At 37.2% G+C, this 12,360-nt stretch overlaps 1 protein-coding gene across 1 annotated transcript; it reads right to left on the bottom strand.

The window, feature by feature from the left end:
* Positions 1 to 6,590: 6,590 nt before the first annotated feature.
* On the bottom strand, positions 6,591 to 12,122 carry jpt2 (Jupiter microtubule associated homolog 2). Its single transcript, XM_023265369.3, has 5 exons — positions 11,942 to 12,122; positions 10,324 to 10,475; positions 9,756 to 9,907; positions 9,252 to 9,288; positions 6,591 to 8,109 (listed from the first exon to the last, which is right to left on the bottom strand). Exons 1-5 carry the CDS (start codon positions 11,995 to 11,997, stop codon positions 7,844 to 7,846), a joined length of 663 nt encoding a protein of 220 aa, XP_023121137.1. The 5' UTR covers positions 11,998 to 12,122; the 3' UTR covers positions 6,591 to 7,843.
* Positions 12,123 to 12,360: the final 238 nt, after the last annotated feature.

The following is a 12,360-nucleotide window of genomic DNA, read 5'->3' as shown; positions in this document are numbered from 1 at the left end:
GCTGACGTCACATCGTCTGCATTGAAGCACTGCGTCAAGTCGCGCTGACGACACATGAATCAAGCTTCAGCATTTCAAAATAAAGGCCTGCAGTCTGTGCGTAAAATCTGAAGATCTTACAGTAACGGTGCTTAAAGATACTAATCAATGCAGAACAATAAAACTGCGTCTTTGAGTATTTTCTCCTACATTCACTGAATTACTCTAAATTACTGCAAACCAACCTAACCTAAAGATGCCGCTCACGAAGGTGAGTTTAGTACATCACTAATTCCGTGTAGCGTTCATGTTTATTTTTCATATTTATGTATTTTGTCTATTATCTTAGAGATACTTTTATATATATTTTGATTGTTTTATATATATATATATATATATATATATATATATATATATATATATATATATATATATATATATATATATATATATATATATATATATATATATTTGCTTGACTCCAAGAGCGCCCTGCACAAGAATTGTGCCTAGACTCTCTGTTTGCGCACAAGTGGCAAATAAAAATCTTGAATCTTGAATTGCAGAAGACAGTCAGGAGGCAGGTAAAATTCACTACTTACTCAGAGGAGTGCACACCTAAACAAGCTGACACAAAAACAGTTTCTTCCCACATATGAACAATTAAATCAGACTTTTGCAGAAAAAAAAATCATTTTGAATCCATAACTCTGAACCACTGTATCCACACCTGGTAATATTTCATTCCGGCTACATGGCTCTCATCATCCAGCTACCTCATGTACATAAAGTGCCAAAACTCTGTATTTATTGTTGACAACTGTCCCTATTCTTATAGAATGCTTAGAATCTGCACAATTCTCACTAAACTTTGGATCACTTTAAGTATGGTCTTTTTCCATACATCTAATGCTGTACATAGTAGTTAAACACTCATTTTTATTTCTTTAACATGTTTAAATGCGTGTGATTCTTTGAAAGTAATTTGAGAACAAAAAACACAGATTCCTTGTATGTGTTCACAAATTTGGCCCATGCAGCTGTTTCTTATTCTAAAATAATTTTAACACAGTTGGGAAGAAAAAAAACAGCAGAGTCAGAGATATTTGGTCCAATCATAGACATATTTTACTCTAAGCAGAGACTGCACTCCGCTTGTTTGCACAACTAGCTAATGTCACAAAGTATGTAAACCTAAAGAAAAATCGTTACCTTGTGGATGTGTGTCATACGTCCACTAATGTATCACAATCACCTGATTCTTCCCTGCTAATGTTCAGAAGTTGTATGTCATGTTGATCAAAAAAATTCCCCATTAAACCGATTGTTTAGCTTGTCTGTATATATATTTATACATGCATATAAAACAGATTTTTTTTTTTGTCACTCTTTCTGTGATCTGTCTCCTCTGTATCTTCCTCCTAAAGTGCAATGCAGTGCTTAATTGCAGGAGTACAGGTCACATTAATATTTCAAATTATTTCTTCTACCAGACAAACAAACAAACAAACAAAAAATCTGACATATATGCCAAATTTATAAAACAAACAGCATTATTAAGCCTCCACACAAGCGGATATTTGGGGTTTTCTCTGTCCGTCTCACCCAATCTCATAAACAGTTTTCCTTGAAAATCTGAAGGTAATATATTCAAATTTGGCACAACCCTCCAGATGAACTCAAAAATAAATGTATTAGATTCTTGCGAGGAATACCTGGTAGAAATTTGGACTTAATAATAAACAGTTTTGACACAATTTCACATGCATCTAACAGTCTAAAACAACGAACTGATGGCATTTCATATCCAAAAGGTTAAAGGTGAATGTCACTATGGCATCATGATGTTCTGCAAAACACTTTTCTAGCTGTTATTAAACACCATAACTTAGGAATAGGTAAGCAATAAACTGCAGTTTCACTATTTGGCAAAGACACACAATCATAAGACAGTAATTCTAGCTACATATTAAAGTGAAGCTAGAATCATCACATCAAAATATACCGTTTTTTAGTGACTTTTTTATTATCTTAGTCATAAATCTATGCAATGTTCTAAAATGATTAAAGTCTCACAGGTCAATTGCAATATAGAGAATCATTTAAGTGCTCTGTTACGCTTTCAGTAAATGTTTTCTCTCTACACAACCATCTTATTACCAGAACCACATAAACAAGAGCGAGGACAGCATTTCAATGTGCTATCTTTTGTACTTTTGTTTTTTCTGACTTTTATTTTGAAAGCTACAGCCGGAAGTTCTGATAAAAGCTCACTTGACTGAAATCCGCACCAGGGCTGCTAGAATTTAATAAAAGTGGCAATGCACTCTCCAAAAATGAAATAAAATGCTTCACAATCCAGACAGACAGCTGGAAACGTACATTACTACACCTTATGTCAGTTAAAAATGACACAACAATACATCTCATAAACTCTGAAGATTCTTGCCTAAAAAAGCATAAGCATTTATAAAAATCTCTATCCACATAAAGTCTTGTATCATCATGAGTCACCTTTTTTTCTAAAAAAGATCGCCCAGTTTGATTATGTAATTAATACTGAAAAACTGAGTTACTTACTCACAAGACTTAAGTTGTGTACATTTTTGCCATGTTTTCTTTTAATGGGAGTGTAAAAAATTACCTCTGAACTGCAAAGCTGGCTGAAAACTATTGAATCGACAACAAAAATCAAAAGAGGCTATCCTACCAATGATTAGACATGAAATATCACATCAGCTCAAATTCTGTGATCATTTTTCAGTGTTTTAATTGCATTTAACCCATAAAAAATAAGAAAAAAAGTCAGTGGATAAATTGATCAACTGATAAATTGTTAAGTCTGGCAATATTCTGAATTTTATCTTAATATAAAAACTATTTTAACCACCTGAAATGAACTTAAATACTTACAAAATCTGGTTGATCTCCACAAACACTAACCAGTTTTAGGTGACATTTACTTTGCCAAATCACTGTCACAACAGCGGAAACTTAATGCACGAGAGATAGAAAACACTTTTTTGACACCTGGGTGAAATTTAAAATATATGGTCAGGAAAAAGGCTTTTTGCAACAAGTTCTCATTTTCCCATGACAGGTCATTTGAATGGGAATAATTCAGCTCTACAAATTCTGAAATCCCACGATTTTCTGTCTAGGATCAGACAATCCATTTTACTCTTGTGTTTTTCATGGCAACATTTTTTGGACCACCCTGGTTCAGATACAAACTTTTTAGAGATGACCAAATCTAGATTACCGCCACTCAGAAAGGGACTGCATCTCAAAATGTAACCTACCAGCTATTTACAAGTATGTGTCCATATTTTGAATATGAGTGTAAAATCATAACAAGACTAAATGTCAAATCATGAAGAAAATAAAGGGGTCATTCCAGAATTGGAGGACAACTGGGCTTTTTGAAATATTATTCTTCCCTTTTACAATTTTCTGCTACATATTAATCAATAGTATGTAATAAACTATCAAAGGCTTGATTGGCTCAGTGCACACTTCAATGGTACAATTTTTATTCCATGTTTTATGTGTTGTTTGCTAACCCTTATCACAGTAACAGGGTTGCAAATCCATGCTAATGTGATCTTTTTCTCAGCAGTAGAAGCTAGATATTTAACTTGCTGTTACTGCTGGCCAAGAGAACAAACTTACTGATGGAAAAAAGTAAAAAGAATTTGTCTTTTCCTGATAATAAGCATAACAGGGTTGCATGAGGTAGAGTGAGACATTCAATCAAGAATGACAATGTCATGAAAATATAAAAAATAGAAGAGAGGACATAGCTTTGCTCTACCCATTCTTTTGGAAAACTGTTTGATGATGCTAATTCCAAAGTATCACGTGATTCAGTTTTTTTCTTCTTCTACCAGCTAAAAAGGTTACGGTAAAAGGGATGTGTGCATGTTGTGGGGCACATGTGCCATACATAATAATAATTATTTAAAATATTACATTGATTACTTTGTCCCCCCGCAATGACAACAGACATCGATGAAAAAAATACCAAAAAAAAGGAGATTTAAATTTCTTTTTAACTGTTTTATTTGAGATTCAATTTAGTCATCGGGGGTGGGACAAGAGAATAATGGCATTTTAGGGTGAACTCCAGACTTGTTTGGTATTTCAAAAAATATTTTCAAACATTCTTTTCTCCAATTTTTTTTAGATGTGTTCTCAGGACAAGTAAATTCACACAATAATTGCATGTTTTAGTATTTTGTACTTGGATTTGAAATTTGACAGGTGGGACGTAAAATGTCTACAATTCTGGAATGATCCAAAGAAGAGCTCTCTCATTTCAGAACAGACCATCTTTTTGACGCTCTAATTTTAGGAGGCGTCAGAAATTCTAATATCATTCTAATTAATATAGAGTTGCACCTGATAGTTATGATTAAACATATTAATCTTGTTTGATATTTACAGAAGTTTGAAGATTATTTGATGGGAACAACATATTTTTGTGCTATTTAATTGCACTGAAAAGCTTAATAGGTAAGCCAATGTCTGCTTTATCTACTTTATTTTTGGTTAAATGCTGGCCAACAGTTTAAAAAATCAACTGCAAAATATAAATAAATGTACCTAATACATGATACAAATGCTGTATTATTTGATCTTTTTTTTTTTTTTTTACAGTTTTATTTCAGTTTGTTCTTGAAATCCCCCCTGAAATCAGCCTTTTGCAGTGATTAGCATAATCCTGACAGGTATCCCAATCCTACGGAAGGTTTTGAACAACAAACATTTGAAGATTTGATCTAGATCAAAACTAAGATAGGATTACGTGATCCTTTTCTCTTCATTGGCTGAAATCCAAACAAATTTCTTCTAAGCAGCTGGGCAAAAAGATAAATCCTGACTGCATGATACATAGCTTATCACTAAATATCTGATCAGAGTTCACCACAGAGGCTCGTGTAGTCTGAAGTCTTTTCCTTTAAAACAAAAAACAACACATTAAGTAATGTACAAATGAACACTACGAATAACAAAACAGGAGAGGAAGTTACAGCTTCCCCATGTAGGAAATCACTTCCAGAGAATAACTATTTACAAAGAGAAGCTGAGAACGAACATCTTTGTCTTGAACTTTCTCTCAGTCGGACAAGTGTAGCTTGGGCTATTGTTCGCCATGAAGAGGATCAACAATGGAGACAAAAACAAGCTAATGAACCATAAAAACTGCCAAGATAAAAGGCAAATGGCTTCTATGCCAAATGCATCTCAACTACCTCCATATTTTAAAAAAAAGCTTTCCAGCTAAATAGCCAACAGAATGTAAATACTCCATAAATGTTCTGTAAATCACAAATGGGATGGGAGGTACTGTGAACTATGTAAATTTCCACTCTAAAAAAGAGACTTCATGTACAATGTGTGTACCAACAGTACTGAAAGTCTACTGTATTAATAATTAAACTAATCCATCAAGAAAACATTGTGTGATGAGTTGCATATTAAACTGCATAAAGGAATTAAATCTACCAGGATGAATACTGATTCATGTGTACTGATGTCAGTTTCTTTTCTTTCATTTGTGTAAAGATTCAGCAGTTCTTTTCTTCACTCAGTAGGTGGCAGTGAAATACTGAGTTTACATTGCTCACCATTCATCAATTTTGCTTGGGCTCACAGCAGAAGACTGGTAGTCCTTTGAATAAAACAAAAGTTTGAGGTCTAGTCTTGGTGTAGAAAAAACAGATCGAAGCTTACAAGGATTTAAATAAACAAAGCTGGAGTTTCATTCTTCATTATTTGTAGTCATCTGTGACATTGTTTTTTATTTCACCCACAAGTCTAAAGGAATCATGGTTAATCAGTTCATTTAATTGCCTCTAGCTCTTCTCAAATCAAAAATGTAGTTTCCCAAGAAACAACTGTGACTACTGAAGATTTTGTTAAAATTGTGAAAGCCAGTACTTACTTTCCAAAAGGCCAAGCAATTTTCACCCACAATTGTGCACAAGTGTATGTTGTGTAAAAATATCACACGATATGCTGACATCTAGTACATGTATTACTTCCAGAACTTATAAGAGGGTAAAAATCTGAGTTTATTATGCTGCATGGCTAACTATGAAAATTTTGAATACTACACCCCAATTCTGAGTTGTCTTTTATACCACAAAAAGGACTCTTACTAACTCAGTATCTGTATTTACTCACAAACACTTTGTCTGCACCAGTGCTTTAAGGGGAAAATGGAAAAACACTATCATGCAGGTTCTAAAGTGTGGTTGCAAAGCTAAAACAAGATTTTCCCCCAGGACGGAAAATGGCCATTTAGTCTGAAAAAAAGCAGCTTGCACTTGAGTGCTGCCTGAGGACAGAGCTAGACAAAAGCACCAGTGTCCAAGATTCGAGAATTACCTACAAATCTGGAGCAGACAAGACCTGGATAGTGTGTCACACTAACACTAAACCAGACAAACATTTAACAACATGTGCATGGGATTTTGCTCTTTAAAAAGTGAACTCACCACTTGTGTTTCTCTCCCTACAGCAGTTTTAATGAGTCATTACTGAATCTGAAAAATGACTATTGTTTCAATGTTTATGGGACATAAACACAATAAACAAACTCGAAATGCAAAACAACAGTTTTATTGCAATACACAGGATTTCTTCCTTCTGCTGCGCTCATTGCCTGCCAGGCACATCAACACAGAGGGGACAGGCCGGCGCCAGAATACCACGAATGTGCGTCATGACGTGGGTGAAAAGGTGATTATCGATGAGCCCACCTGGACTCAGATAGGCCACATGCTTGTCCAGAGTTCACTTGTCTTCAGCCGTTTTAATTTAAAACATAAACAGAGGCCTACCCCAAGCAAAAGAAAAAGGCATGTTCTCGGATAAAGCAAGCAAGCAATGAGGACAAAGCAGAAAAGTACCTGCACAATACATTCGCACAAAATCAAAATGGAATTTCTTTAAGGAAGCAGAAAGTTTTGGGAGTAAACCACAGCACGCATCTTTGTTTTAGTTCTAGTCAATTTTTGGCATCTGTTCATTATCAGAGGTTGCGCTCCGACAGCAGATCACTAACGTTCTCCACATACTGCTTTGGGAATAATTAAAGAGAAGGCGAGAAAGATGAAAAATGCTAAGCGGAAATAAGGCTTCTGATTATGCATTGACGCAATATTTGATATTTTTACAAAAGTTGTCCAAGAAGGATCTGGCAGCACAAAAAAAAGGTAGTACTAGTGGAACTCCCTGAAACATTTTACATCGTGAGATCTATTCATCCCTCCTGACTGAACACCTACACATTAAGGCTTAAAAATAAGCAACCTGAAATTTCTGCACGTCTGCATTGATTTTTTAATGCATAGATTTTAGCTACACCAAATCAAGACAATTTAGGTCTGTTCAAAGCTAAAAGTTGTGCATGTTCCATCTTATAAACCATTCTTGAGATGCAAAAATGTTTTCACAATCAGAAAATTGTGCCTTCAACCAACCTACATTTACACGTTTAAAAACACCAACAGTGGAAAAAGTAACCGCAAAACAGAGATTGAACAGTGTTACAGTTAAAGTGATTGGGTAATAGCTAGTCGGTTGATTGCCTTATTGGTGATTGCATGATTGCAAGTTTCGGTGAAGAAGAACATAATGATAAGGAGCTGAGATTCAGACACAGAGCTGAAAGTGCAAGAAGCTGAGGACAAAATATCAAGACCAGGAATCTGGTGTCAACAACAAAAAAAATTCTGGTCTGTGTTCAGACGTACAGGTGGCATAACCATCAGGAGAGGGGAGTAGGAATGAGAGAAGACTAACAGAAGAGCAGACAAGGAGTGTATGGACACAAACTGGGAGTGTGCTCAGCTGATCAGTAGAATACCACACTAGACTTTCCTCCAGGGGGGTTGAGGACCCTGTTGTGAGAGCGAGGCTTGGGTCCAAGGCGAGGCTCATGGTTCTTCAGCAAAGCATCGTCAGGAGTCGAGGTGGAGGTGGGCTCAGGTGCTGCAGGTGCTGCAGGGGCTGCAGGGGCTGGAGGGGCTGACACAGGAGCAGGCTCCTCCTTGGCTGGTGCAGGAGCTGGAGGGGCAGGTTCTTCCTTGACCTCAGGCAGGCTGACTTTGGGTTCAGGTGCTTTAGACGGGGGGGAAAAAAAGTTTTAGAGAAAGGCCAAAGCAGAATAGCTTAAAAAAAAATCAATAACCCACTTACACTGTGTAATACATAATGGAAATTACATATTTAAAAGTCACATTTAGAATGAAAGAATTAATAAGAGGGAGAACACAGAGCTAATGGATGCATCCCATATTTACAGAAGCCACTTAAACACTAGAAACTAGCGCTTAACTGGTCCCGCTCCACTCATTACAGTCGAAAATTACTCTTCAGCACTATAACAACCCATATTATGCTTTTAGGGTGTTTTCTTTCCTGTAGTGTAATAGAGCTTTTTTGTGCATGTAAAGGGGTCGGTAAACTTACAAAACCCAAAGCCCAAGCAAAAGGCACCGGTTCTCCCCAGCAGAAAAAAACTGCTCTTGACACCATAAATAAAATTATAAATCTGTGAAGTGCACTAAACACTACAACATGGATCGCCTACAGTGGCTGTGTTTCTTTCAGTCACTTATGATAGACGAAGGGTCCTCCTGGCTTCATTACAAATGAGATTATACCACGCAGTTGTTGCATTTACATTTCACTGGGTTTTCCTACCACAGTCTAACAACATGTACTGTAGGTTAGCTGGTAATTTTAAACGGGGTTTGGATGTAAGCATACATTGGAGTCTGTCTCTTTGTGTTAGCCCTGACAAACTGTACAGGGTGTACTTTATCTGGGCTTTATTTTTTTTTCTTTTTAATAAAAGTGTACTAATAATTATCAACATCGCTTGAAATAAAACATTTCATCGTGATAGACATTTCTGCTATATGGACCTTCCTTAACCCTGCCACGTGCTCAAAGCCAGCTGCAATAGGTTCCAGCCCTGACAATTTTTTACAGGATAGCACTGGCATAGATAATGAATGGGTGCTGCATTCTGTACTAACTTAAGACAATCTTTGGTATTTAAGATGTATTTGCTAGGAATTAATCCTAGTGGAAAACTCCATTAACTGTATAATGTAGACTGACTTGACCCAGACTGATAAATCTGAATAGTGAGGATCTCGGTCACAGATATTTCATAATCATAAGAGTAAGACAGTAAATATTACAAATTTGCAAATTCAATAACATTTATGTAGGTCTTTATGGGAAGTACTCACCTGGTGATTCAGGCTCAGGTCCCACACTCAGATTGTCCTGTAAATAATGAAAGTTAAAGATGCCTCACTCAGGTCACAGCTCTACTCAAAGCTTAACTATTCAAATCGTATATTCAAAGCAAGTCAGAAAAAGCAAGCAGGACATTTGACACAGGATGGTAACGTCTTTCATGTCATCTTAGAAGTCTGGGTTAATACCACATCATCAGTTTTATCACAAATATTGGTACATTTCCCTTTGTCTACCAACAAAGAGACATATGCAACTGAATACAAGCAACATAATGTGCAGCTGCAAACCATTTCCAAAATATTCAAATGTTTTACATTCCTGTACAGTAGTGAGTACATAAATGCACTCCTAATTTAGGGTCAACTAGTCCTTTAAAAGCTCATTAGCTGGTGTGTTTAAGATCATAATTAAAAATAAATAACTAATTTAAAATGCAAGTTACATTATAGTCAAAGTGGAGAATAAATTTAAAATCTGGGTGTAAAGAGTACCTTTGGCTTATTTGGGTGGCTTCGGCTTGGGCTTTGGACAGACGCACTTTCTGCAGCCCCAAATATGTTACTGGTTGGTCCTCCTGGGGGCACAGGTCTCCGTGGTTGAGCTGGAGCTTCAGGTTCACCAAATATTCCACTACTCTTCCCACCTATATAAAGTATTACCAAGATGTTTCACTTTTGCAGCAGTGGCAGTATCATTTTGACACTGTCCTCTCTAGTTTCACATATTGGATTAAGAAATTTGACACGGAAATTGAGCTCCTTCTACACTTACAGTATGAGTGTCATATAGTAGACACATTACATTAGTAGCCAATTCAGATGAAAAAATTGCAGATAAGTTAGTCAGGGTGACCAACCTGTCCGTGTGTAGAAATTCTCAGTAAACTCAACTTGGTTATACCAGATACCTCACAAAATCTGGAGGTGGATTACATGCTGGCATGAAGTGTTTATCCTGGAATTATCACATTATAGTAACAGTTTTTACACCCTGGAAAATGAAAGATGCTTTGATTGGTCTGCCTGTGTATATCCATTAACCCTGGCAGGTTGGTCTGACCTGGAGGATTGGAGCGTTTCGGTACACTCTGGGGCTCTTCTGGTGCAGCGAAAACTTTAGAGGCCATCTTATTGGGTCTTCTCATTGCTGCAGAATCATCTTCATAGCCACCAAACACGTTACTGGAGCCACCCCCAGGAGGCTGCAACACTCTGCAGACAAAACAAAAAAAAAAAAAAAAAAAAACACAGCTTCTAAAGGATCTTATCTCAGTTAAATCAGTTAACATATACAAGTGTGACTTGGCACAGATTGACTGGGATTTAAACTGTTTCTATTAGAGTTCATCTTACTAAATCAAAACAGGCCGCATATTTGGGTCACCACATTAAAGTAAAAATACAGCTTTGGAAATATTTTAGACCACTGTTTTATGCCTCTTCCTTTGCGGCTCTTGGTGGAGCCGTACTGTGTTTTCTTCTTAAGGTTGTCATTGACAGCTGTTTTGCTGATTCCAAGCGTTTCAGTAATGTCTGTCTGTTCGCTGTATCCCTCTTCGTTAGGCACCAAGATGGCTGTCATCTTCTTGTCATCTCACTATAATCTTTTAAAAGGTGTTAAGTGATGATTAAGCTTGGATTACCTGTCCACTTTACATATACAGGTTATGCTCAAAATAATGCTGACTCATAGTGTTTGCTGCCCTCTTGGGTGAATTTTTACAGTTTTTAAACATTATTTATTGCATGTATTGATATTCTGCATGGCTTATTTTATGCACGTTAGAGAATGATGAAATTATTTATACATTATGATTAAAAAAAAAATAAGATCAGCAATGTTGAAAGCCTGTTGTGGAGTAAAGAAACAGCAGGTGGACTAATAACCATTTCCAAAGCTGTACATACTGTATCTGAGGTTCTGTCAATCTGTGCCAAGAGCAGACTCTGGTGAAACAGTTTCATTACAGATTAGTCAGTCAGAAACACGAGGTCATATTTTAACACACAAAGAAGACATGTAGAAAACTGCACATGTAAACTGGATACAAATATATTGCTGTGGAGGCGACAATTTGAGCCAACGCAGCCAAATGACAGGTTATTTGATTATAGACCCGGGAACGGCGCCATACGTCTGAAATGCTGCTTGTCGCTAAACTTTCTTACGTTATCAAAATTCGCTGTGTGGGTGTACTCGACTATTTAGCAGTGTTGACCCAAGAACTGATGCTTTCGATTTAAAAAACGGAACCTTCTGTAATTAGAACAATGTGGCCACACTGCCGTTGTTGGCGGATACAAAGAAGAGCAGCCTGAGGAGCATTTCACACTTCCGCAGGCGCAGCAGACAACGCCTGGTCAGCTAGCTTAAAAGCTATCTCCCCTCTTAAATTTGCTAACAGACGACAACTCCAACCAGCGTAGCTCAAGTTAAACCACCACGAAGGCATTTCAGCTCCCTTACTTACAACAGCGCCTGGTGGTAGTGTTACATTTAAAGACATTAGCATAAAAAGTGTTGGTGCAAGGAAAATAAAGTAAGACGCTCTGTCAGACAACGTTAACCTACATTATGAGATACTAGCTCACCAAGCGGCTGAACATATCGCATTGTCGGCCGTTTCTTTTACAGATAAACACGCCACGCGGCGTGTTTATGTTGTTTTTTTTTTTACCTTGAGCTTGGTTTTGAGGCCGAATCCAACCCCTGAAACATGTTCGTCGAAGTCATAGTAGTTTTGTTTTGAGCCTTCAAGTTTCCGAAGACAACTTCGTCAGTTTGCCAACTGGACGTCCAGCAAGTTCCCCCTGCCTGCGTGCGCGTGCCCAACCACACTCCGTAGTGAAGAATTTGAGTCCACCCAGCTGTGACTCCCCGAGAGCTGACTGGTCGGCTGCCAAGAGGGTGCGCTCGATTCACTACACTCGGAGGCCCTTTACACAAAAGCAGGACTATATAATCTGAGAGGATACAACTTTTCATAGTGTACAACAGTGCTGATGCTATAGCTGTCTTTGCCATATAATATGCTACATCTAGATGCGATCCTTTACACATGTTTTGAAACAAAGCTGTAACCCCCGATCTGCTAGT

Source organism: Amphiprion ocellaris, chromosome 19 (genome assembly GCF_022539595.1).
Source record: "Amphiprion ocellaris isolate individual 3 ecotype Okinawa chromosome 19, ASM2253959v1, whole genome shotgun sequence".
Lineage (NCBI taxonomy): Eukaryota > Metazoa > Chordata > Actinopteri > Pomacentridae > Amphiprion > Amphiprion ocellaris.
Note: the sequence above shows the minus strand (reverse complement) of the source record. Positions and strands in the feature narration are given on the sequence as shown.

Coding starts and splice junctions, on each gene's coding strand:
- jpt2 (XM_023265369.3), bottom strand. CDS start 11,997: ATGACTTCGACGAACATGTTTCAGGGGTTGGATTCGGCCTCAAAACCA. Junction 10,476..11,941: donor GCCTCAAAACCAAGCTCAAG/GTAAAAAAAAAA, acceptor TTTTGTCTGCAG/AGTGTTGCAGCCTCCTGGGG. Junction 9,289..9,755: donor GCCACCCAAATAAGCCAAAG/GTACTCTTTACA, acceptor CATTATTTACAG/GACAATCTGAGTGTGGGACC.